The sequence below is a fragment of the Chrysochloris asiatica genome, unplaced genomic scaffold (genome assembly GCF_000296735.1).
Source record: "Chrysochloris asiatica unplaced genomic scaffold, ChrAsi1.0 scaffold00536, whole genome shotgun sequence".
Lineage (NCBI taxonomy): Eukaryota > Metazoa > Chordata > Mammalia > Afrosoricida > Chrysochloridae > Chrysochloris > Chrysochloris asiatica.
This window is the reverse complement of record NW_006409054.1, coordinates 190,175-217,809: the sequence shown is the minus strand read 5'-3', so window position 1 is coordinate 217,809 and position 27,635 is coordinate 190,175. Positions and strand designations below refer to the sequence as shown.

The 27,635-nt window shown below is 42.7% G+C and overlaps 1 protein-coding gene and 1 pseudogene across 1 annotated transcript in view; both read right to left on the bottom strand.

Moving 5' to 3' along the window:
• The window catches only part of LOC102835689 (butyrophilin-like protein 1-like), a 31,033-nt gene extending 16,614 nt beyond the window's left edge, over positions 1–14,419 (bottom strand). The window contains exons 1-5 of the mRNA XM_006877617.1: positions 14,056–14,419; positions 7,416–7,697; positions 7,093–7,296; positions 6,794–6,814; positions 5,680–5,733 (exon numbers count right to left, since the gene is read on the bottom strand). Coding sequence (XP_006877679.1) covers positions 5,680–5,733; positions 6,794–6,814; positions 7,093–7,296; positions 7,416–7,697; positions 14,056–14,419 — 925 coding nt within the window. The remainder of the gene's footprint in view (positions 1–5,679; positions 5,734–6,793; positions 6,815–7,092; positions 7,297–7,415; positions 7,698–14,055) is intronic.
• Positions 12,381–13,425, bottom strand: LOC102834162 (annotated as a pseudogene).
• Positions 14,420–27,635: the final 13,216 nt, after the last annotated feature.

The following is a 27,635-nucleotide window of genomic DNA, read 5'->3' as shown; positions in this document are numbered from 1 at the left end:
ACATGTTTGTTAGCTGCCCAAATCTCTTCCTTGGTGAAGCATATGTTCATGTCCTGTGTCCATTTTTAAATTGCTTTATTTGTCTTTTTCCTGTAGAGGAGTTGTAGTTTCCTACAGGTTTTAGAAATTAGTCCCTTGACTGGTATATCATTGCAAAAGATTTTGTTCCCATTCTGTGGGCTCCCTTTTAATATTTTGGTGAAATCCATTGATGCACATAAGTTTCTAATTTTTAGAATGTCCCAATTACCTATTTTGTCTTTTTTTGTTTGTGTAATTTTCATAATGTTGGGTAGTCTGTGTGTGCCCTATATTGTTGTTGTTCTTAAGTGCCGTGGCGTCGGTTCTGACTCATAGTGACCCTGCCCAGGGTTTCCAAGGCTGTAAATCTTCACGGAAGCAGAACGCCTCATCTTTCTCCCATGGAACTGCTGGTAGTTTCGAACTGCTGACCTTGAGGTTGGCAGCCCAACTCATAACCACTATGCAACCAGAGCTCCTTGTGCCCCATATTTTGTTGTTATTAAGTGCCATCCAGTCGATTCCAACCCATAGCGACCCTGTATAGGGTTTCCAAGGAACAGCTGGTGAACTTGAACCACTGACGTTGCAGTTCAAACAACTTTGCAGTCTGACGCATTAGCTCACAGCACCATACCTATTTTTTCACTGATGACCTTTATAATTCTGGGATTCACATTTAGATCTTTAATCTATGCTAAACTGGTATTTGTACATGGCATGGGATAAAGGTCTTGTTTCAACCTTTTGCATATCATTCTCCAGTTATGCCAACACCAACTATTGAAGAGGCTATGTCTTCCCGGCTCAATGTACTTTGGCCCTTTGTCAAAGATCAATTGTCTGTATATGGATGGGTTAATTTCTGGATTCTCCGTTGATTTCTGGATACATTGTTCCATTGATCTATGTATCTTTCATTGTACCAGTACCAGGCTGTTTTGACCACTGTATCCATGCAGTAAATTTTTAAATCAAGGAGTGAAAGGCGTCCAACTTTGTTCATCTTCTAATTGTTATATCTTTATCTTTCATGATGTTAGGGAAGTTTTCTTTCTGCAACTCTTCAACAATATTCTCTGTCCTTTTAATCATCTCTTCCTGTTCATAAATTCTTTCAAAATTTCCATAAGCTAGTCCTCTTCCTGGTATTCCACATAAATCACAGGTTTTTTTCCAATTTATTCATTCTTTTTTTCAGATCGTTCTTCTAGCTTACTAGTATTGAAAGACTTATCTCACAAGTCACTAATTCAGGCTTCCCTTGATTTAAAAATACTCCTTTGTCCTTTTGATGGATTATCCATTTCTGAGATCTTAGTAGTAACCTTCTGGATTTCTATTTGAAATTTTGCATTATTTCAAAATTTGCATTTATTTTGTCCACTTGTTGAGGTAGTTATTCCCAAATTTTTCTAAAGTTTTGTCTGTGTTCTCCCTGCTTTCTAAAGGTTTGTCTGTGTTCTCCCTGCTTTTCCATGATCTTTCTGTCATTTCATTGAAGATATTTAGATATCATTCTTTTGAATTCTCTCTCAAGCAGTTCCTCTACCTTTTCTTCCTCAAAAATATTCTCTGCCTCTGCATCTTGGCCATTTGTTTGAGCCACTCTCTTGTTTCTTCATGTGAGTTCAAATCTTCTGTTGTCTCCTAAACACTGTGGTATCATTGTATTTGTATTAAAAGTATGAGTGTTATGTTGTTCTGTTATTAGGCTCTCACCAACTGTCTCCTTGTGGGTATGATGAGAGAATGGAAATGTGTGCGCCGCTTTCTGCTTGTCATGTACACAGCTCAATTTAGGGTGAGTTTGGCTGCCATTGACTGATGTCTATCTTTAATCAGTGGTATAGGAGTTGGTATTGACTGTTGTCCAGTGGGTGGAGCTTCAAATGGTTGTGGCTGAGCTGTATGGGCATGTTTGCTGTCTCCCTCCTGGGTAGGGCAAGAGAAGAAAATACACAGGAGAACAAAACCAAACAAACAAACCACCAAACAATAGCAAAACTAGAATATAATAAAAGAAAAAAAATAATGAAAAACAGGCATCAACAAGAAAAAAGAATATAACTGAAAATAAACCATAAGATTATCTGAGTCAAAATGGCCAATACCAGCTGATTCAGCTCAATAATGTCTAGAATATTGATCTTTATGCATTATGTTTCATTTTTTATGACTTCCAATTTCCTAGATTCATACTTTGTGCATTCCATATTCTGATTATTAATGGATGTTTACAGCTGTTTCTTCTCATTTTGAGTCATGCAAGCCAACACAGTACAACAAACTCACAGCTAAGAGATGGCAATTATTTATAAAAATAAGTAAATGGCATATTTCTTGCACATGTGATGTGTAATTGTGTGATCACCATTCTCACCTTACAGGTTCATTCACCTATGCTGACACGTCTATCTTTGTGGATTTGTTTGATGGAAGCAAGGTCACATACAAAGGTCAGACTGACCCACATAACCCCTTAGAGCAATATGAGCTTATGTTCTGTTTGTGTTTCCAAAGATTTTTAGTAGATAGCTAACTATAATTTTCTATGTCATAATTGCTGAAGATTACCACAGAAGAAGAAGGGAAAAGAAAGAGGAGGACACAAGAGAACTGGCATTTAATTTTGAGACTCTAATGCATCAAGTACTTTGCTATGGGCTTTAATATACTCATTATTTCATTTCAGGAGTTCTGGTGTGTGCTGTAGGATACACAATGGACTGTAAACCACAAGGTAAGCAATTCAAACTCACCTGCAGCTCCTCAGAAGCCCTACAAAGGGTCACTATGGGTTGAAACCGACTTGACAGCATTCAACAATAACAATGCATGAAGTACTTTTTATAGATCTTAATACACTTACTACCTCATTTCATAGCAAACCTTTAAGTTACAAATTAGTGTTCCAATCATTTAGGGGGGAGAAAGAAACCCTATCTTCAAATATACAAATATTATCTTCTTATTGTTGTTAAGTGCCATTGAGTTGGTTTCAACTTATAGCAGCCTGTAAAGGGTTTCAAAGGACCAGATACTGGGTTTGAACCACCAATTTTGTGATTAGCAGTTCAGTGCTTACCCTATAGCATCTCACCAAGACTCCATATAAATATTATTGTTGTTTTTGTTGTTGTTAAGTGCTGTTGAGTTGATTCTGACTCATAGAGACCCTGTATAGGGTTTGGCTGGTGAGCTTCAACTGTCCACTCTGCGCTTCAAATGACCTTGCAGTCTAGCACATTAACCCACAGTGCCATAGCTTGTTGTTGTTGTTAAGTGCCGTGGAGTCGGTTCCGACCCATAGCGACCCTGTACAGGGTTTCCGAGGCTGTAAATCTTTACGGGAGCAGAAAGCCTCATCTTCCTCCCGCGGAGCAGCTGGTAGTTTCGAACTGCTGACCTTGCGGTTCGCAGCCCGATTCATAACCACTATGCTACCAGAACTCCTTAAAGGACTCTATAAATATTATAGAGACCCTTTATTAAACCTTAACCAGAAGTAAAAATAAGACAAAACAAATATAGATCACCCAGGTGAGGGAAACTATCAATATGATGCCATGATTACCTCAACATGGTGATCTGTTATAAGGCACAGAGTACAAAGGAATCTCCAACCACAACCAGGACTGACTAACAGCATCCCAGACGCACACCTGACCTACAGAAGCAGGGAGGGGATGATTGTAAATAGGAAAACTTACAGGCTGTGTCTGAGACTCCTGGGGTATGAGATCAAAACCAGGTGACCCTGCAGTCATTAGAGCCCTTGATAAGGATTTCCTGTTCTTCTTGCACTTCCTGGAGAACATGGCCCAAAAATGAACTTTTTAAATATAGTACTTTTTACTTTGGCAATTTGGCAGTCAGGGTTCATGAGGAATTCATGAAAAATTGGCATCTGAACCCTTAAACCTGGGCACAAGATGGAACTAAGCTTTGCCTGGCTAGAGTCATCCACAGGCAAAAAGCCTTCAGATTCCAAGCTATGAAATATAATTTTATTAATAATAGATATCAGACATACCCTATAAACCTATCATATGAAAATGCTATAAACCTATCATATGAAAATACTGAGTCTAGTGTGATAGGGGTGTTAGTCCTTACAAAATAAAAGGATATGCAAGTTATGCATTAAAATACTTGAGATTTCAATTCAGCCAGAAAGGGGCCATATAGGATAAGCACTGGACTTCCAAACAGAAGGTTGGCAGTTCAAACCCACCAACATCTCCTCAGAATGCCTGAGTCAGAACTGACTCCATGGCACTTGAAAACATCAAAGTAAAATAAAATAGTATCATTATTTGTGGTGATCCTCAAAGTTTTCAAATAAACCGCTGGGGGAAACAGCAAGACTCTCTAAATGGGCTCCTCACACATTTGGTTCCCAGATCTCCTTGCTCCCCTGGATCATTCTTCACTGTCTCTCAAGACCCATATCCCTGACACTGAGCAGAAACATCATGAAGCAAAGAAATAGAATGTTTCATAGGTACAGAGCACAAACAATACTAATGTGTCCACTAAGTAACCTTTGCCATACCCCTGTCCCCACCCCTACTAGAGGATTGACATGATCTTAAAATCAGAGGCAAACTCAATTAATTGTTTACTTTTTTAAATGGCTACAAATAAACGCAATCCTTACTGAAATCTTTCAAAGAGGTGTCAAGGTGTTGATTACATTTTGTGTACCCAAATAACCTGCAAACTATCTGTCTACTCTCCAAATCCAACCACAAAAATGTGGGTCTCTCTTTGGCCATTCTGGTCCATCTAATGCCTCCACAGCGTGTCTCTCCCACAGTCTCATTCACTTTTCAGAGCTTCTCTACCTACCTATTCTTTTTTTCCCTGATTATCTTCTCATCTTTCCTTTGTAAACAATTCTAACTTCCCAAGGTTTTCTCTTTAGTAATATTCACTCATTACCCACAAGGAGCCCAATCTTGGACTCTGAGCCCATAAGGCAAATACAAAATTCTCCTAGGAGGGGAGATCATGGCTGTGAGCAATTATACACTACGTTTTTGCTTCTGTTACACATACACATATACAGAATTTTTAAAATATTTTCACTCCAAATCATGGGTCCATCTATAAAGACCTAGGGATATTTGAACCCCAGATTCAGAACACTGCTCTAAAGTAACTATTCCTTCAGCAACCAAAAGGCAATCAGAACATGAGGAACAGAACAGAAGATCAATGTCTGTAGACCAGGAAGAAATTGGAACACCAGAACCAGAACCAAGGACTCCTGAAAGAAAATCTGACTCCTAAACTGACTGGTGTCATTTCTGAATCCTAAAGGCCTGCCATGCCTCATCTACACAGTCATTACCTGACTCTGATCCTTCCTGACAACTGAGCTCTCCATTGTCACTGAGAGCAAAAACAACCATTCCAGAGGGTACTGCTAACCCCAACGGTGGCCTGCAATTAAAAAAAAAAAAAAAATGACCCAGATAAGATGAGTCACTGCAGTCTTAGGATAGAGACTACAAAAGTGACAAGAAGTGCAGGGATGTCAGTCTTATCCTGGTATGGGGACCACTGATAGAGGAGGGGACAGGCTAAATAAAGGCAGAAGCTACTGAAGATGTAGGAAGTAAGGCCACAAAAAAGTTAAGAGTCACTTACCTGCATACAGCTGGGCCTTTCTCCAGGCTGAAAGGGAACACACCCCTAGTGAGACTACAGTCATACTCACCATGAATCAACCGGCCATCACCCACCCCTATGTTCTTAAGGTGTGACTATGCAGAGCAAGACAAATGCTGGAAAAGAGATGATGAACTGTTGAACACAGAGCCAGGTAGGGATGGTGGGAAATTTCCATGAACACAAGTCAGGAAGCCAGAATTACAATTCAAGTTCACTGTATTCCACTAATAATCAAAGGTACATGTGAAGTTATTTTAGTGAATATAAATTGTTCCATAATCATAATATCTAGTCACTTTCTGGGAAATATACATCTGGAAAATTATCAGGAGAAGGAATGAAAATAGACAGAGATGTATGACAAATTCCAGGTAAAATTAGCCAGCCCATCTAAAATAGATCTATATTTTCCCAGAGGTAATATCCTGGGGAGCTCTCAGCTCATATTACCATATTTCTCAGCATAAGCATCCCAGTCCTCTCCCCATCACTTTTCCATCAGTACCTTCAGGAGTTGGGAGAACTCACACTCACAGAGAGGAGGATTCTTGTTGCTAAGTGCCATTGAGACTACACATTGGGAGGGCAGTAAGTCACAGCCCTAAACATAATAACCCCATATCTTTACACAGCTCCTTTCATGAAACTCCTGAGCATCTGCCTTTTAGCTTCCAGGTGCAGACTTAGAGCCAGCTGCACTGAAAGTTCAACACTAACAATACAGGACACAGGCCAGCTCTGGAATGAGAAGACCCAAGATGCATAACAGTTTCCAGGTTCGAACACTGGGTGGGAACAGAGCCCCTGATCCAGGAGAGTCCCAGGGGCTCGATTCTGCTTCCCACTACCTTCTACTTCTGCCCCAGGGAACACAGTTCTTATATATATATACCAGAGAGGCACAGAGAGAAGGCACACCTAGACCCAGGTGGGATGGGAAATCCAGGGACATTTGGAGAGTTACTCACCAGTGTGATAAATCGCCTTCCTTCTCTCTGAAAGGCAACATAAAGGAAATGAGGTGACCTAAGAACTAGACAGTCTTCCCCAAACAGGACACTGAGAGTTCAGGAGGGATTGAAGAACTTACCCAGGTCTCTCTGGAATTCATCTGAAAGAGGAAGGGGGAAAAAGCATGAACTCTATCCCTAAGAAAAGGAAAGACTGTGCTAGAAAATCCACACAAAAAGACTCCCTCTATGTACTGCAGAAACTTCTTCCAGATTCATCTGAGACCTCACAGCCCCGTGCACCTCTCCAGATCTCCTGAGATTCCTGTTCTCAGCAGGGGGCCTGGGTCTCCCTGGAAAGCACTGTTACCAGCTCTATTCCTGCCTTCAACTTTTCCTCAAAACACCAGCTCTGCTCTCCCCAGTCTAACACAGTTACCTGCCTCCTTCATAGCCAACTTCCATTCCTTCTCCTCTTCCTCCTTAGCCTGCTGAAGAGTCTTCCAAACCTTCCACTCCTGCACCTTTGCTGAATGTTCTTTCTGGAGAAAATAGCCAGCCCCTAAGCTGAGAAGCATCAGCATGGTCAGGCTCACCACAAAAACTTGCATCCAAGGAAAAGAAGCCTGAGGGAAAAAGGGCTCTGCAGCCCGGCCAGAGACACAGTCAGGGCACACTGCAGGCCAACCCAGCCCAGCCCAGCAAAATAAGAGACCCTGGTCTCCTCCCTCCAGCCCAGTTGAAAGTAGAAAAAGTACGGACCTGGGATGAAAATCGCCTTCACCTTCTCCTGAACCAGGATGGGGTTAAAGATGGAGCAGGTCACGTTCCTTACAGAGCTGTCTCTCACCACCAGCGAGGCCTCCACACTAAACAGTCCCTCAGCATCTTGAGCATGGACCTCAGAGAAAGCCAGGAACTTTTCTCTACTCGGGTCTCTCCACTGAACCTGAGGCTTCGGAAACCACCCAGAGGCTGTGCACACCACATGGATTCCATCTTCCTGTGGTCCTTCAATGTGCACTTGAGGGTCAGATCCCACACCTGCAGGAAGGAAGCTGTGGAGTCAGAGTAGCCACCTTGTCCCAGGTGCAGGCCGGGGATGCTGGAAGTGTGACTCATAGGGAGCCTTTACTCTTGTATTTTAAGGTTCTCTGGGAAGGTCAGAATCTGGTGTGGCACTATAGGATAAACACTGGACTGCTATCTCCAAGGTCAGCAGTTCAAACCCACCAACTGCTCCTACAAGACCCTATACAGGGTTGCTATGGGTCAGAACAGACTCAAGAGCAATTAATAACAACAACATGGGAAGATCGCACCCTAGTGATGGCAAGGCTCAGGTTTCACCAAATGGAACCTGGGAACGAGCATAAGGACTCTTTACAGAGCCCTGAAGCTGGATATTAAGAGATTCTGGTGGCATACTGGGCTAAGTGCTGTGCTGGTAAATGCAAGGTCAGAAATTCAGACAAACCTTAAAGATTTTCAGCCTAGGAAATCCCATGGAGCTGTTCTACGCTGTCCTATATGTCAAACTCAACTCAACTCAACAGGTGACTACTCTTTCTAGCCCACAGAAGTAGAAAAAAAAAAAAAAAAAAAAATTGAAGTAACTTAAATTTCCTTTCTTGACATGTAGCCTAAATGAATGGACAAAACTCAGACCAGACCAGAAAAATATAGCATCATTACAAAAACTTTTCAAGGCATAAAATAAACTAGGCCCTACGATTTTGCAAAACAAAGTTTTTTATAATAAATTTATGCTAATAATAGGAAATATTTGAAATTAAGAGATTTGTGGATTTAGTTCTTATATTTTGCATCAATGACTACAAGCTTCTCTTTATCCAAACTGATCTTACTCTCATTTTCTTGTCACATGTCACAAAATGAGAGGAAATCTCCTTCACTCAAGGATGATTAAGCCTCTGAGCTCCAGAACCTACAAGGCCACCGTCTCTTCTTCCAAGCCTTGGTCCCATCACTTATCACCTCCCTTCCCTCTCCTCCTCTCTGCTCACTCTCACCTCTTCCTTCCCACCCCAACCTTATTGTTAATCTCTTTATCTCCACCTGCTTCTTCTCCTAAATGCATACACATGTTCAAATGTTTACAGTCTTCTTCTCCCTCTCTTAGAACAGTAAACTTCATAATACAAGAACACCTCTATCTCTCACATATATCTCAGTCCCCCAAAGTCTAATTTTTCCTACTATTCACTTGAATCTGCTCTTGGAGTTCACAACAATCTACTTCTTGGAAGCCCAGCCCTCACACTGCAGCCCTTCTTCCTCTTCTTTGTTCAACACGTGACACTGGTGATTTCATCTTGAAACCAGCTCCACCTTGGCTTGATGACCATTCCCATTTGGTTGGTGTGTTACCCCTCAGACCACTCTGCTAAGCCTCTTTCCTGGACTTCTCTTCCTCCCCCTACACTTTAAAAGCAGGCAAAGTACAAGGATTTGGTCCTTGAATCTCTATTCTCATATTACCCTTCTTTGCTCAAACTGCTTCTCTTTTAAATCACTTTCAAAATTAGGTCTAGTAAGCAACTCTGTCTCCCAAATCCCCCTCCATCATATCCACTTCCCCATGAGTAACTTTATAAGGATTTCTGACATGCACTTCAAATTCAAAATTACATAACAGAATTCATATTTTTGTCCTGGTGTGGTGCTGTGGGTTAATGCACGAGACTGCAAAGTCAGTTTGAACTACAAGGTCGGCAGTTTAAGGTTACCAACCGCTTCCCGGAAACCCTATACAGGGTCGCCATGGGTGGGGCATTTAACAACCACAACAACAAATGGTAGATTGAATACAAAGATAGCCCTTGTTGTCATCCTTCTTTATAGCCAACTCACCCTTTGCTGTATCACTTGTAATGCTCTCCCACATTGACTCTTCGATAGGCCATGTGACTTGATTTGGCCAGTGAGAAATGAGCAAATGTGACACAAGAAAAGGTTTGTAATGTGCCATTGGACCCTCTGCTATTAGCATGGGAGGGACATACACAGGCCAGCCTGCTGGAGGAGGAGACTCATGGACCATCAGCTTGTTACCCTAGGCTTCCCAGATGAACCACCCTTAATCAGCTATTTGACTCCCATCATATGAAAACCCAGACAAGGTGTACATGGTTACCTCTTAATTTGACCAAAAATGTATGAAGGAGCACAGCTGAAATTAGCTAAACCCAGCCCAGGTTAGCTGAATGCTAAAAATGCTCAAGTTAAATGCTTGCTGATATATAGCACTGAGATTTTATGACCAATTGTTATATAGCATTATTACAGTGATAAGTAATTAGTACATCATTATCAATGTTCCCACCACTAAATTGCATACATCTAAGGCAAAGACCTGAGAATTTCTGTGACCCCCAATTCTACCTCCAAACTCTAGTGTCCCCAAATCTACTCACTCAGTTAAGTCTACTTTCTAAATCTCTCTTCTGCCTAATCCCTCATTTCCCCCTCCACTTCCTGAGTCCACAGTCATCCTGTCCACCTCATAACTACACTCCACACCTCCAGGTGTTCTCCCTGCCAGAGTGAGCATTCCCAGTGCTCCTCTGCTTAACATTTCCTCAGGTCTGCATCTGAACTCTGTAACACAGAGCATAGCTGTTGTTGTTGCTATTAAGTTCTGTCAAGTTGATTCAGATTCATAGCAACCCTGTATAGTGTTTTCAAGGAGCAGCCGCTGAGTTTGAACTGCCAACCTTGCGGTCCAGTCCATATCTTACAGCACCACATCAGGATTCTATAGAATACAGAGCCTTCTCTAATTCAGCATCTGCCTTCCTCTCCAAAGGCTTCTCTCAAACTCTTCCTCCCCCTACTCCCCTCACTTGTTCCCTCAGGGCCCACCTACTCTAGCACCAAGGGCTAACTGGTTCATTGTTATTAAGCACACTGCTCTGTGTGCCACAAGCCTTTGCAAGTTCAGTTCCCTCAACTATGGAGGTGCTTTGGAAGCTTGATTAATGAACTCAAGTGACACTTCAGTATCTGTGCCCCCTCTGCAATCTGTACCAGGAACATTTGTTGTACAGTCAACACCTCATACCCTCCTGTCCTTCATTTACTCACACCAGTCACAAGGCCTCACTGTGGGCCTAGAACACAACAGTTACACTCTCACTCAGAGTTTTCACTAACTCTTCCTTCTGCTTGGAATTCTCATCTCCCACATATTCATTTAGTTAAATCACTACTTTCTTCAAGCCTTTGCTCAGACAGTACATTCTCCGTAAGGCCCGGCCCAGGCCCCATTCCTCAGTCCTCACCCCATATCCTGACCCCATATCACTTTTCTACTTTCCTTTTATTTTGTCATTTCGCTTGATTTTACTGTTCTTTTTTAAAAAATAAAAGCACATCTTTGACTGACAGAGGTTACGGAGGTTTCTTAGGGTACCAGACCTGGTACTGCAGTTTAATTCTCCCGCAGGCCTTCAGTGGTGATTACAGGTTCTATTTACAATTTGAAGACATTTTTGTTGGTTTTTTTTTTTTTTTTTTTTTTTTTTTGGGAGTAGGGAATAACTTAGTAACCAAAGGAAGGTCATTAGGTGATGAGCAAGCTTGTAAAGTGAGTGTATGGTTTGTTTGTTGTTGTTTTTTGGACTTGAGTTTGACAATGGGAAAGACAATAGTCCTAACCCATACTGATGACCATGGATACATGCTGCCAAGTGCTCAGAATCCTGGGCCCATCTCCTGGTTTGAAAGGCAGCCTCCAACAACAATCCTGTATTTGCATCTCAGTGAACTGAAGGTCGGCGGTTCAAATCCACCAACTGCTCCTCGAAAACCCTATACAGGGCCACTATTAGTCAGAACAGACTCAAGGACATTTAACAACAATAGAAGAGAGTGTGAGCGTCAGGGAGGCATCTCTCTCCTCCTCACGTAAGTCCTGCCATTAGTACTCCTGCAGGCCCCCGTGGGGGGGTGACCTCAGTTTCTGGACCCTGAGAACCTTGGTAGTGCAGTCCTGAAGAACAGGATTTCAGTCAAGTCAAAGCCAAGGTCAATGAATCAGGTGACCTTCAAGTATCAAGATGTAAACACAAGGATTGTTGTTGGAGCTGCCTTTTCAAACCAAGAAGGAAGCCAGGGTTCCGAGCACTGGCAATGTGCATCCATCCACAACACTGCGGGTTAAAACACTTCATCAGGGGCTACTACTCTTTAAGGAAGGCTTGTGCTTACTCCACTCTTAACCCTACACATGATTTCAATCCACCAGTCCTTTCCCAAAGCCTTGGTGTTTTGTTCTGGAAAATTCCAGCTGCATGGAGGTTGTGGGTAAGAGCTTAAAAAGGCACAGTGACCCTCTGGGATGGGCGTGTATGGAGTCTCCAAACATTGAGAGGCAGGGATTCTTGGGTTAGTGGCAACACTGGCCTCATCACCCACATCTGAGAGCTCTTTCCAGAAGGTCCAATCTGTCCCCGCCTCTTTGTAACACAAAACAAGGTTGGGGGTCCTCACACCACCGTTCATGAGGACAAACACCAGGGTCTACTGCTGACAGCCTCAAGTCACATTTTGGGGCCATAGAGCACACAGCTAACTATGGTGGCTGCTGGCTATTTTTTCTTAAAAATTTAACTTAAAAAATTAAACAACAACAGTTTAAAGAGTGGAAGACAGGTGATGTAATAACTTGTGAACACCACCACACCTCCAGCTTCCGCAGCTTTCCTAAAGCAACATCTTGACTACACCCTGGGCCGACGGCAGCGACAGTGAGGAAGTACTGGAAGGCAACTTCCCAAACCCCAGGCGTTTTCCCAACCCTTTATCACCCACAGGCCCGCTGATGCTGCTGACCCTGTTTGTCACTGCCGTCTCTGTTCTTACTCCCCCTCCCAGAAACTGGGCCACTCGTTCGGTTTGGGGACTGTTTATATACGAAGTTCCTGCAGGATGCAAGTTTGGATTCCAGGGCCCCTACTTTCCGCAGCAGGTCTCCCACAAAGTGGAGGGCAGATATCCGAGCCTCAGGTGTGAGGGGGGTCCCACCACTGGAGTCATCCAGACCACGTCTGAAGGTCCCTGGGGTGTTCAAGCTGGAACTGGGTCCTCGATGGGCTGCGGGTGTGGACGACACGGAGTCAGTGGCCTGCACAGCCGTGTCTGACCGCTCAGCCTCCAGCGCTCTGGGCATGGGCGTCCGCGGCTTTCTCCTGCTTCTGTGCACCACCAATTCCTGCCGCAAATCTCTGACTTCATCCTTCAACCTCTGGACGGATTCTAGGAAATTTTCCTTCTCATCAAGCTTGCTCTCCAGAAAAGCGTTTCATTCAATGGCTTGATTCAAACGCTGCTCAAAGTCTTCCAGGGACATGATCGTGGCTCTTTTTGCTCTCTCCAAGTCATCATTGGCTTGCTCCAGCTCTCAGATGTATTTCTGCAATTGGTTTTTAATTGCTTTTGTCTGGGCGAGGTTATCCACCAAGGCCGAGATCTGCCGGTAGCCTTCAGAAGCCTGCATTTCAAACTTCTCCTTGATGGTCTCTAGCTCCACGAGGAGGCGGATGTTTTCAGACAGGAGGTCCCGGTTCCTGGTTTAGATTTGTTGCAGCTACATCTCCAGTTCAGCTTCATAGTCTCGACTTCCCTCTTGGAATTCTCACAGTTCTTCTAGAATATTCTCTGCCCTCTGTTTGTAGGTCCTAGCCAGGTCTTTCTAGTAGTTAGCTTCTTTCTCCTCGGAGCTGAACGTCGTCTTTCCGGAGTCCTCCATCGTGAAACAGGGACGACACCTACTCTTCTGAGGCATGGTGTCGGACTCTGGCAGCTAGGACTCCATGGCGGTGGTGATTACTGCTGCTGCTGAGGCGGCAGCGGCAGAGGCGAAGGGTGGTGCGGCCTGGGCTCCCGGCGCAACCCCTGTCCCCACCCCAGCGCTAACGGCCCTCTACTTTCCTTTTTGTCCTCAGAACTGTTTACCTTCTAATAACATCTATCACTTATCTATTTATTGTGATTTCTCTGTCTCTGCATTTAGAATATGAACTCCACACAAGGATCTCTTTTGGTTCACTGATATGTCCCAGGCACCTACAACAGGCTCTGGCACAGATTGTTGTTTTTAAGTGCCATCGAGCCAGTTCCAACTCATAACAACCCTGGATAGGGGGTCTGAGGAGCCCTTGGTGAATTTGACCAAAGGCTGACGTTCAAACAACCTTGCAGTCCAGTGCATTGTCCACAGCACCACACATATTAGGAGCTCTCTGTCTTTTACACTGGATAAAAGAACGAGTGAGTCTCCTTCTGCATCTATTAAATGATGGACTGAATTAAATTATCCCGAAGGATGTTCCGACCTCCAACCCTCCAGGAATCTGCAATATATAGACATATCACTAACCTGCCACCTTCACCTCCAAAGGGGCCTCTCCATAGAAATCTCCATTCTTGAAGAAGCAGATGTACAGCCCATCGTCAGAAGCCTGAATCCTGTCGATGAGTACAGCAGCCACCCCCTGAGTGAGGAAGTCTCTCACCAGCGAGGTCCGCCCTTTGTACTGTGGCATCTGCTTCTCCTTCTGCTCCTGCTGGTTCTGATAGATGAACACCACTTCTGAGAAGATGGACCGGAACCACCGCAGCTCCATGTTCTCCGCATTCATGGCAGGGGACAGGGAGCAGGGCAGTGTGATGGCCCCACCCAGCACGGCCACAATGGGATCCACAGGGCCAATCACCTGGAACTTCTCTGTGGATACAGACATGGGAATGAGAACGCTAGAGATATGCAAGGTGATGGGAAAGAATACACAGTCAACTTGGGAGGACCCCTGGCTCCTAAAGAAATAAGCTGTGCGAACTCTGAGTGGGGTGAGATGTTCTGATCACAGACAGCATCATGGCCCAGAATTGATGTCATAGACCTGGGCTCCTGGTCAAAGATCCTTCCATGAAAGACCCTATAAATTCATGGCTGTTGTTGTGTGCCGTGGAGTCGACGCATAGCGACCCTGTATAGAGTTTTCGAGGCTGTAAATCATTACGGGAGCAGAAAACCTCATCTTTCTCCCGCAGAATGGCTGGTAGTTTCAAAGTGCTAACCTTGAGGTTTGCAGCCGCATTCATTAATACTACGCTACCAGTGCTCCTTTGTTGTTGTTTTTGTCAAGTGTCGTCGAGTCGATTCCGACCCATAGCGACCCTGTATAGGGTTTCCAAGGAGTAGCTGGTGAGCTTGACCCGCCGACCAGAGCTCCTTTACTCCAGTTTAAATGTGGGTTTAACCCTTTCAGATAGCAGTTGAACATTTTAACCAAAGCACCAACACAACTTGTTCAGAATCAACCAGTAAAACAGATCTCTGGAAACTACCTCCAAAGTTTCTGATTCAGTAGGTCTAGGAGAGGCAAAAAAATGTGTATTTCTCAGGAGTTCCCTGTGGTTTTGTAGGCCAATGGGAGAATTCTAGCTTCCTTTGCAGTCCAAACAGCTTTTGGTTCATTGTTTATGGGGTCACTATTAGTGAAAGCCAACCTATGGCGGTTAACAATAATAACAAGGAGTTACAGAGATTCAGATATGCTGGTCCAGGGACCACACTTTGAGAACCACAGCCCAAGCCTGGCCCCATGTCAGGACAGGACTGAAAACTGACCTGAGGCCACAGAGATCTAGGTCTGAACTCTGATCATTTAGTCAACCCCAGGAAATTCCCCACCCCCACTCCTAACTTTCCTTAGTTGTGCCCATAGCTTTCTCTTGCACTAAAATATGTGCACTTAAAACTCAGAGTCAAATGTGGTTTCTGCCCTCACTCCCCAGGCTCCCAAAAGCATCATTAAAGCATCTTGTTAAAGAAAAAGTAATGTACTGCCCTCGTCTTTCTGAAGTGGACAAGCTGTACCATGACTCCTCTGCAGACCAGGTCCCTCTAGATTCCCAAGTGTCATTCCCTACTCCTACAACCTGGCCTAGCCATTGTTCCTCATCTGGAGGGCCACAGCTGACTGGTTTCCCCTGTTGTCCCTCATCCCACCTGTCTATTTCCTACAAGGCAGCCAAAGTGATCCTTTTCATGTGTAAAGCAAACCTGTCGGGGTCCCACTCTGCTCAAAGCCCTGGATAGTTCCCCATTTCCCTCCAGTGACCCACAGGTCCTATAGGGATGGTTCCCAGAACAATTCTAACCTTGGTTCCAGCTTCTCTACCCTTCACTCCCTCTGCTCCAACCAACACTCACTTCTTTGACCTCACTAGGCACATGGTCAGCCTTGCACTGGCTGACAGTTCCTGCAAAAACAGGAACTTTCTCCAGAGATCCTCATGCTCACTTCTTTCCTCCCCCAACTCTTATTTGACCACCCTATAGAGCACTGCAGCCTGCACACACCCCACCTCCCCTCTAACACTGTTCATACTTGCTGTACTAATCTCCTCTAACAGACTATACTTTTTCTAGGTTTATTGCATTTAATATTCACTGATTCCTGCTAGAATGTTAATTAGTTAGTTAAGTGTTACTGACTTGGTTCCGCAACAGGTTTGAACAACAGTTAGCAGTCCAGTATCACACCAGGAATCCTGCTAGAATGTTGTTATTTTCTTAAATGCCATTCAGTTGGTTCTGACTCCTAACAACTCTATGTTCAACAGAGCAAAACACTGCCTAGTCCTGCCACATCTGCACAACTGCTGCCAGGCTTGAGTCCATTGTTGTCACCACTTGCCAATCCATCTCAGAGTCGGGACTACCCCTATCCTTTGCTGTCCCTCACACTTTAGTAAACCTGATGTCCTTCATCAAGGACTGGTCCTTCCTGATAATATGTTCGAAGTATGAGAAATGAAGTCTGGCCATCCTGGCTTCCAGGAAGCATTCTGGTTGCATCTCTTCTAACACAGATTGGTTTATTCTTTTGGCAGTCCATGGCACTTTAAACATTCTCTTCCAACAACGTAACTCAAAGGTATCAATTCTTCTACAGTCTTCTTTATTCACTGTCTAAATTTCATATGCATATGAGGTTATTGAAAATACCATGGCTTCTATCAGGTGCACCTTAGTCCTTAAACTGACATCTTTGCTCCTCAACACTTTAAAGAGATCTTGTACAGCAGATATGCCTAATGCAATATGTCGTTTGATTTCTTGACTGCTGCTTCCATGAGCAATGATGGTGGATCAAGTAAAATGAAGTCTTTGGCAACTTCAATCTTCTCTCAGTTCATCATGATGTTATTCATTACTCCAGTGGTGAGGATTTGTGTTTTCTTTACATTGAGGTGCAGCTCATACTGAAAGTTCTGTTCTGTGATCTTCATCAGTAAGTATTTTAAGTCTTCTTCATTTTCAGCAAGCAAGGTTGTATCATCAGCTTATCACAGGTTGTTAATGCTGCTTCCAATTCTAATGCCACATTCATCTTCATATAATCCAGCATCTCCGATTATTTGTTTAGCATACAGATTGAATAAATATGGTGAAAGAATACAATCCTAGAGCACACATTTCCTTTTTTTGAACCATTCAGTGCCCCCTTGTTCTCTTCAAAGGACTGCCTCCTGGGCTATGTACAGGTCCCTCATGAGTACCACCATTAAATGTTCCACAATACTCATTCTCCACTGTGTTGTCCATAGCTTGTCATGGCCCACACAGTCAAAGGCCTTGGCATGGTCAATAAAGCACTGGTAAACATCTTTCTGGTATTCTCTGTTTTCAACCAATAGCCATCTGATGTCAGCAATGATATCTCTCATTCCACACCCTCTTCTGAATCATTCTGTACCTCTGGTGGTTCCCTGTGAATGTACTCTACCAACCACTTTTTAATTATCATTACAAAAATTTACTTGTGTGTGATATTAATGATATTGTCTGATAACTTCCACAATCCAGTTGGTCACCTCTCTTTCGAATAGGCACAAATATGCATCTCTTCCAATCAATTGGTCAGGCAGCTGTCCTCCAAATTTCTTGGCATAGATAAATCACATGCTACATCACTATGTTGAAAGATTTGTATTCCATCAATTCCCAGAGCCTCAGTCTTTGCCAACACCTTCAGTGCACTTTGGGCTTCTTTCTTCAGTGCCATTGACTCTTGTTATATGCTATTTCTTGAAACGGTTGAACATTGACAATTTCTTTTTGGTACAGTGACTCTGTATTCCTTCCATCTTTTGTTGATGCTTTATGAATCATTCAATATTTTGCCCAAAGAATCCTTCAGGATTTCAAGTCAAAGTTTTAATTTTTCCTCAGTTCTTTCAGCTTGAGAAATGCTGAGCTTGCTCTTCCCTTTTGATTTTCTAACTCTACATCTCTGTAAATTTCATTATAATGTCTGACTTTGTTTCCTCAGACTTACCTTTGAAATGTTCTGTTCAGCTCCTCTGCCTCTTCATTTCTTCCATTTGCTTTAGCATCTCTACACTAGAGTACAAGTTTTATAGTTTCTTCTGACATCCAATTTGGTCTTTTTCTTTTCTCTTGTCTTCTTAATGACATTTGCTTTTTTCCTCTATGATGTTTTAGATGTCATCCCACAACTCATTGGTTTTTGGTTACTAGTGTCTAATGCACCAAATCTGTTCTGGAGATGATCTTTAAGTTCAGGTGGGACATACTCAAGGTTATATTTTGGCTCTCATTGACTTGTTTTAATTTTCTTCACCTTCAGCCTAAATTTGCCTATGAGCAGTTGATGATCTAGTTGCTTCCACAGTCTGCCCCTGACCTTGTTTTGGCTGATGATATGGAGCTTTACCATCATATCTTTCCACAGATGTAGGCAGCTTGAATCTGTGAGCTCCATCTGGTGAACTCCATGTGTATTATCTTCTTTCAAGTTGTTTAAAAAAGGTATTTGTAATGAAGAAGTCATTGGTCCTGAAAAATTCTATCATGTGATCTGCATCATCACTTCTATCAGCAAAACCATGTTTTCCAACTACTAATCCTTCTTCTTGTTTCCAACCTTTGCACTCCAATCACCAGGAATTGTCAGTACATACTGATTGCATGTTTGATCAATTTCAGACTGATGTGGCTGAATTCTTCAATTCAACATCACTGGCTTTAACAGTTGGTCCAAAAATTTGAATAATACTGGTATTAATTTGTCTTCCTTGTAGGCACATGTATATTATCCTATCACAGATAGTATGATACGTCAATATAGATGTTGAAATGTTCTTTTTGATGATGAATGTAACACCATTCCTCTTCAATTTGCCATTCTCAGCATAATAAACCAGGTAATTGTTAGATTCAAAGTGGCACATATGAGTTCATTTCAGCACACAGATGCTTAGTATATCGATGTTTATGAGTTCCATTTCATTTTTGAAAACTTCTAATTCTCTTGGATTCATACTTCACATGTTCTATGTTCCAATTATTAATGAATGTTTACAGCTGTTCCTCCTCATCTCTCTAACATTAGCTAGAATGTAAACTTTATGAAAACAGTGACTCAGTTTTGCGCTATTCACAGAGCAACACCTAACACCCATGCACTACCATCAAGTTGATTTTCAGATCATAGCAACACTGCATAGGGTTTCCAAGGCTATAAATTTTGTGGGGAACAGAAAGCCTCATCTTTCTACTAAGAAGCAGCTGCTGAGTTTGAACTGCTGACCTTGTTGTTAGCAATCCACTGCTTATTATACAGCACCACCAGGACATTTATTTTAACATATAATCCCTAAAATTCAAACCCACGGCCATAGAGGGGACTGTGATTCGCTGTGGCCCTATATAGGATTTCTGAGACTTTCCTGAAGCAGACAACCTCATCTTTCTCCTCAGGAGATACTGGCAGGTCAAAACTGACAACTTTTTGGTTAGTATTCCATCACCTAATGTTACAGACAGCAGGTATTGGAGTGCTGAGGACCAGTGTCATGGACGAAAATCCAGCACATGTCCGCGCCCCGACTTGCTGGCCAGAGACCCTGTGGGCTCAAGGAAGTAACCTCCGGTTATCCCGGGTCATTGGCTTTTACGAACTCACTGTGGGGCCAGCTCTGTATAATTCTCTTTAGTCCTATTAATTCCAGCTATGCTTCGTACCCCTGTAATTGTAGCTTCTGAGAAAATGGTTTCTTAATGTGCCTCTCTCAATGTCTCCACTGTATTGGCAGTGCTTAAGGTGTTCTAGGAACAAATCTCTCTGAGTATCAAACTCTGGCCACTGAGCAAGTATGTCCAAACTGTTCTTTATCAAATTAATTCAGTTATGTTTGATATTAAGACATGAACCCTTGATACCCATGGACAAATATTAAACTGCTACTAAAGCCGAGACTGTAAAAAGTTCCAAAAGCAAGTTTGCTGGAGCCAGGCTGCCCAAAGAATTAACTCAAAGTAGATTGGTGACTTCCCGGTTTTTGTTTAAAGAACAAAAAAACTGCCTTCTTAAATCGCTTCCAGGTGCAGCCCATTCACCTAGATGCCTGGCTTCCTCCTGCAGACCTGGCCCTGGCAGCCAACTCAGCTGGATTCCTTTCAATCCTTTTCACCTTCCCCCATTCGAGATTAGATGCTATAGGTATGTTAATCAGCCTGGAGAAACCGAGTTGCTGCCCTGGGATTCGAACCTGAAAAGTACCATGTAATAATTTGCTTGAATTTCTGGAAAAGTAAGGATGTTAGATTATCAAGACAATTTGTGATGTATGTTTTAGAATTTGTACCTGTAAATCCTTGTGTCCTGTGTTGAACGGTTAATCACATTTCACTTCTGTACCCTGTCTTAATAAACCCCGCCTTCCTTTGTGTAATGCTCCTCCCTGAAATAAAAGTGGGGCCCAGACCGAAGCCCGCATGCGTTGAGGCTTGCAGTACAGGCAGGCATTGCAGTTGGCAAGGTGTGCAAATGGCATGCATAGCCAAAATGTTTACAATGCAGGATCAGTCTGAAGCCGGTTACGCATCTGCCCTAGTTCCGGGGTGTTTATGTGTCTCTCTTGTTGTGTCTTTGTGTGTATTCTTTATCTGTCACTGTCGCTGCCAAATCTCCTAACTTCATGAACCAAATTCCCCTGTCAAGGCCGGTTCTCGACAACCTAACCTACAGTACCACCAGGGATCCTTAACACTTGGTAGAACATGTCTGTAACACTTGGGTAATAAAGTAGACTTATGCATGCATGTATTATTTGCATAAGACATTAAAATTGAGAAACAAAAATAACAGGAGGAAAGATGTTTTAAAATATAGTGTAGATAGTTGGAACAATGTTTCAAATATCTAAAAGGTTAAAGTAGGAGCCATGGTGGTGCCGTGGGTTCAACAATGGGCTTATGATTGTAAGGTTCGTGGTTCAAACACATCAGCTCTTCCATGGGAGGAAAATGAGACTGTTCCCTTAAAGATTTACAGTCACAGTAACCCAAAGGAACAGTTCTGTTGTGTCCTGTAGAGTCAGGAGGAGTCTGAACCCTCTCAGTGGCAACAGGTTTAATTTTGGAAACATTAAAGAAGTCATCATGATGCAGTTATTAAAATTATTTACACTTACATTATGATGTAGTTTTTTCATTTTAATTTTTTAACTACTAATAGTGGTGGTGGGAATCATACTTTCTAGGGTAGGACCACAAGAATTTCCATGAGTCTGGATGGAGAGACCCAGAAGAGCACCTATGCCTCCCATACACCAGAGGGAGACACAGAGAGAAGGTGAGGAGCACTCACCTGCAAACCCTTGCATGGGCAGCTGGAAGAGGAGCAGCAGGGAGGTGAGGTGGCAGAACAAAGAGCAGCTGGAGCCGCCCTCCATGTCTCAGGTCTAGAAGAGAGACAGGGAAGGGGTCAGTAGAAACCATCAGACAGAAGACAGCACCCTCCTCCCCCACACTCACAGCTCAGCCTCAGTCAACTCACCCAGCATGTGGCTAGTGTGGTGGGCTCCATACAACCCTGATTCTGATAAACAGTTAAGCCCGGGCCCTACCAGCTGCTCTCAGGAGATAATGTGTTGTCAGACAACCATTAGGAAGAAACCACTCCTTCCTTTCCCACCCCACTAACATGCATACCACAGCCTCACTGCCCAGATGCAGGTCTTCCCTCCTCAGCACCTGTGCCCCTGAGGGAGACTTCCCCTCCATCTCCATGACTCCCTCAGGCCCTCCTTTACCCCAGCTCAGAGGACACCGACAGCAGCCCTCGGCCACATGAACATGAGCCCCTGAAGCTTTGTATTCTGCCCTCCCTGCCACCAAGGAGTCACCTGAGAGATATCAGAGATAGATGACATCCTCAGACAGACTGTGATGCCCACCACAGACACCTTGACCTGTTCAGGGTGGGTTTTTAGTTCACCTACATCTCAACACCACACAGGCATTCCTATTTCTAACCCATGCCCAGTCAGTTCCCCATCAACTGCCGAGTGATTCTGACTAATGACACCCTGTAAGCAGGAGTAGAACTGCTCTTAGGGTTTCAAAAACTAACTCTGTATAGGGGCAGACAGCTTTGCGGTTAGCAGTCCAACACATAACCCACTGCAATACCAGGACTAATTTTATTAAAGTTAAGAAGAGACAAATATATGATACTTGAAAATACCTTTCACTTTATTTTATTTCTTTTTAAATATCCTACACAAACACACATGCACCTGCATTAATTCACTGGGCATGCAGGCAGGACTCACGGCAAGTTCCCAGATCTGATGGTTAATCCTTGCCTACTTGTCTTTCTAACAAGACTTCTGGCTGAGAGGGAAAGAACTCTGGATGAGGACAAAGCAGTAAAGAAGGGAAAATAAACTCTGGTCTGAAAAAAAGACCCCAAACCACAACATATGGTCAGGAAAGCATAAGACACTGGGGGTCAAATTCTAGGCCCTCCATCAGGCTCAACCACTCACTCTGTGACCACTTTATGCAAGTGACTTGACCTTCTCTGCCATGGTCTCTTCATCTAAAAAATGAGGAGAGTAAAATTACCTCACTCAATACTGTTATGAGCTATAAAGAAATTACAAGTAATGAAAACAGGACTGTATCATGGTAAGTTCTACAGAAACATTAAAATGATTGAATAAAGGAGCAAACCAGTCAGGGGTTCTCTTCAGTCTCTTTATAGAGAGACAATGTGATCCAGAGCACACAAACATATATTCTCAGCCCTCTCCTCACAACTGATTTTTCCCTGGTTCCTCCCAAAGGCCCACAAAGGTGTCTCCACAGACAACTCACCTATTCCTTCAGGCTCCAACTTTGAAAGGCTATGGATTTCTGAAGAATCTCTAAACTCAGCAGCTTGAGAAGCCTCCGGGTCACAGGGGCCCCAACAGACCCCAAACTTGCCCTCAGAGTTTGCAACTGCAGTTAGCTTTTCTCACATTCTGAGTGAGACACTGGGGGCTCAGGGTCCCCATCTCTCTCTGAGAGGCAGGTAGTTACAAGGAGAGTTAGGAAAGTAGGATCAGCCTAGGTTACAGAGATATCTGCAGGGACCCCAGAAATGGGCCCCAAAGAGCGCTTCTAGCCAGAAGTGTCATCCAGTTTCCAGTCCTTCTGCCATCTGAAAGTGCAACCTTAAAAAAGGCAGCCCAGGAAGACTCTGCCCTACCCTCTGGATATTGCTCTCTGTTGATAAGAAGAAAGTAGGATGATAAGGATATCCTGCTGTGTGGCACTATAGTATAAGCACTTGACTACTAACCAAAATGTCTGTAGTTCAAACACAATAGCCACTCTTTGGAAATACAGGAGTTGCTATGAATCAAAACTGACTCAGCACAAAACAACAGGGATCAGAAAAAAAATGCAAGAGAGGCCACACAAAGATGCAAATAAGGAAACATTTGCTTAGCACATACTGTGTATCAGCTTGCTTCTAACTTAGTGAAGTAGGGATTGAGTGTAGGCAAGTCAAGATTAATGCCCAGTTCTATGCATAATTCAGACTTCTGGTGTGTTGCTGTGGATCAGCACTGGACTACAAACCACAAGGTTGGCAGTCCAGCCCTCCAGCTGCTCCTTGGAAACCCTATACAGTGTTACTATGAGTCAGAACCAACTCAACAGCACTTAACAACAACAGCAAAACATATGTCAGGTGTCTCTGGGTAGCAAAAATTACTAAGTGTTCGACTATTAAGAGAAAGACTTGTAGTTCAAGCCTACACAGAAGACCCTTGATAGACTGTCCTAGAACTCTGTTTCCTAAAGATTGGTTTCAAAAACACCATGGTTCAGTGGCAGGCAAGATGGCAGACTAGGTAGAAAGGCTGAACAGACCTCTATAGAAAAGATATGGAAAACCAAAAGAAACAGATGCAGATGATAGTCCTGGAACTGTGAGCTTCAGGTGAAGGAATAGAGAAATAGATAGAATGCTTACTAGGAGAGGAAGTTGAACAAACACAGCAAAAAATGGAGGTCATCCTGTCAGTGGTCGAAGAACAAGAGCTACTCAAACAGGAACACTTGGTAACGGTGGATGAAATTGGAGAATTAGAAGAGGTACCTTTAAATGAGTCTACATATGTAACTTTTGCCACTTTGCCATCTTGAACTTTCCAGGGTAACTTTGAAGGCAAGAGGGCAGTAGGTGGCACAGAGATATACTGCTTATTGGTGGAGAGAAAGCGTCACATTTTTCTTCTTATACCCCACATCATTGCCCTGGTGACCAGAGGTGTGACCAACCTCTACCTACATACACTGCTAGGGAAGTTCCTGCTGTCTAGGCTATTGAAGTCACATCAAAGTGGTGGGTACCTAGCAGCATCAACCCTGGAAACTGGAATCAGATGTGCCATTTCCAGACCTGTAGAGCTGGTCCCAGTCAGCTCTGAACTAGGGACACCTCTCAACCTCGACTCCTCTCTACTTTGGAATCTGCCGGAACTACTTTTGGATTGGGTGTACAGAACAGAACTCCATCGAGAGTTAAATGTTACTGTTTTATCTCTTACCCATGAAGTCCTTGACTGCCATGAGACCCCGGAATTTTTTCCTCTCTGGATCTGACACCTAACCTGCTGTTTTATAACTTTCATTGTTTTTGTTTGTATATTCATTCTCCCTCGCCTTTCCCTCTTGTGATTCCTATACGTTCTATTGTCCCTTTCTTTTTTTTTCCTTTTGATTTACTTTTCCCCCTAAACTCTACTGCTTCCTTCTTTCTGCCTTTTTAAAAATCCTGTTTGTTTTTGTTGTTTTTCTTCCTTATTAAATCATTCCTTGTTTTTGTTGTTGTTGTTGTCTTAATACTTTCTTGTCTCTTTCCCTTTTATTCATTCTTTTTCCTAATTGTATTTATGTCTTTTTCTTTTTCTTCTTTTTATTATTCTATTTCCTATCTTTTTTTTCTATCCTTTATCTAATTACTGACAGAAGAAAGAAACCATGTCCATAAATTCCAGTGACTACCATACCAACAAGGAGCTTTGGTAGCATAGTGGTTACGAGTCTGGTTGCTAATCTCAAGATCAGCAGTTCAAAAATACAGTCCGTTCCATGGGAGAAAGATGAGGATTCCTGCTCCTGTAAATATTTACAACCTCAGAAACCCTATACAGTGATGCTATGACTAGGAACTGACTCCATGGCATACTACACCACCACCATACCAATTGCGATACACAGATCAATGACAACAACCAACAGCAGCTAAATTCATCCTGCATTGAACTCCACAAACAGTGAACAGATAACAATGGACAAGCTGACCTCCTGATCATACCCAACAGGAGGCTGCTGGTCAGTGCCTAAGAATACACCAACATGCAATTATCAACTTAATACAAATACAACACCACCACAATGTCTTGAAAAGAGCAGATCATTTCTATTCACATGAAGAAACAAGGCAAAGTTGGTCAAACAAGTGACCAAGAGGCAGAGGTAGAAAACATTTTGATGGGGAAAAAAAGCATAGGAACCACCTGAAAATGAATGATACTTAGGAGCCTACAAATGATTGACAGACTGGTCAAGTAAAACAAGGAAGAATTCAGGAAAGCACTACAAGAATAATCAAACAAACTAGATAAATGATTGGAGACAATACAAACCCTACAAATAGAAATCCAAGAGATTAATACTAAGATACCAAAAATGGACAATTACATTAAAAGGGCAAAGGAGTAAATTTAAATCAATGGATCCATAAATAGTGAGCTAAAGATAAATCTTTCAATATTAGTAAGTTAGAACAATCAGAAAAAATAAATTGAAAATCTGAAGAAAACCTAAGATTTATGTGGAACAACATGATGAGGATTAACTTTATAGTGATTGGAATTCTAGAAGAAGAAGAGATAATGAAAATCACAAAAAAAAGTTAGTTGAAGAGCTACTGGGAAAAAATTTCCCAAGCATCATGAAAGATGAGAAAATAAGCATTCAAGAAGCTGAACAATCCCCAAGCAGGATAGACCAGAAAAGAAAATCACCAAATTATATCATAATCAAACTCTACAAAATCAAAGACAAGCAAAGAATCGTAAAAGCAGCTCAGGAAAAAATGAAAAGTTGTCTACAAAGTTGAACCAATAAGACTAAGCTCTGCTTTTTCAGTAGAAACTATGCAACAAGAAGGCAATGCAGAGACATATACAAACTCTGAAAGAAAAAAATTGTCAAACAAGAATAATATACACAGCAAAATCATCCCTCAACTGACAGTGAAACTAGAGCATCTCTTGATAAATTGAAATTAAAGGAATTTGTAAAATCCAAGCCAACTTTAAAAAAAAATTTTTTTAATAGACTGAGAACCAACAACAGTACACAACAAATGGAGACTGACTTACTCGGCAACACCACCCAGAATTCAATCCTGATATGGAAATATCCAGAGTAAAACAAAACTATAAGATATCAATTTAGGATGAAGACAAACGCAAAGCAAAAAGAAGGGAAAGTAAAGTTACAAAACTTCCATATAACAAGGAAGTCAAGTTAATTTCAATGTAAAATAGAGTGTTTTAAACTGGAAAAGATATTAGCAAATTATTGGGCAGTGGTGTTATTAAGTGCCATCAAGTTAGGTCAGACTCAGAGCAACGCTGTATAAGTTTCCAAGGAGCAGCTGATGAGTTTGTATTTGTGACCTAGTGGTTCAAACCAACCTTGCGATCCAGTGCTTTATCCCACAATGCCACACCAGGACTCCAAATTATAGGATAAACTCAAAGAAAACTAACACACCTTCACATCCTTCACATCAAATCAAGAAAAGGGAAAACCATGAAGATTTTATAAACATTAAAACAGCAATGAAGAAATTGACAAGAAAATGCACAAACAAAATGAACTCAGCACAGAATAATATGTGACACAAAGACACAGCACTATTCACATTGTACTACTTTTCACAATAGTAAAAAGATGGTGGAGGAGAACAAACAAGATGGTGGATTGGGTGGACGTGTAGCAAAGAGCTCCGACAACAACAACAGAGAATACCCAACCAAGCAGTCTCGGGATGGTCCCAGAACTCTGAACCACATATACTGGAATACTTAGAAGATTGGAAGGCTCACAGCTGGGGGAATTTGTGGCAGAAGCAAGAAAGCTATTGCTTTCTAGTCTTGGATACTTGGCTGCTATAGGAGCCGCCATCTTGAGTGAGACCAAGTGGGGAAGGATCGGAGTGGCCACAGACGCCTGGCAGAACCGCTGAGATAAAGGTATGGACATTCTTTTTTTTGGTATCTGTTCATTGGTCCCTTGCTGTCTGCGCACCTCCATCCTGGTGACTATAGGGGTGCCTGAGCTAGAGGGCACCCCATCCCCACCCTCAGAGGGTTCTACTATGCATGCGCACAGATCTCCTAGAAATTTAAAGAGACAGTTTCCAATTAAAACCAAACAGCCACAGCCGGCCCTGAACTGTTTCCAGCTAGGAAAAAGGCCTGAACGGGGATTGTGGAGTGGGACAAGCAGACAAAAGAGAAAATAGGCCAAAAATTAAATCCTAAGTTACGTCAAAATGACCAACA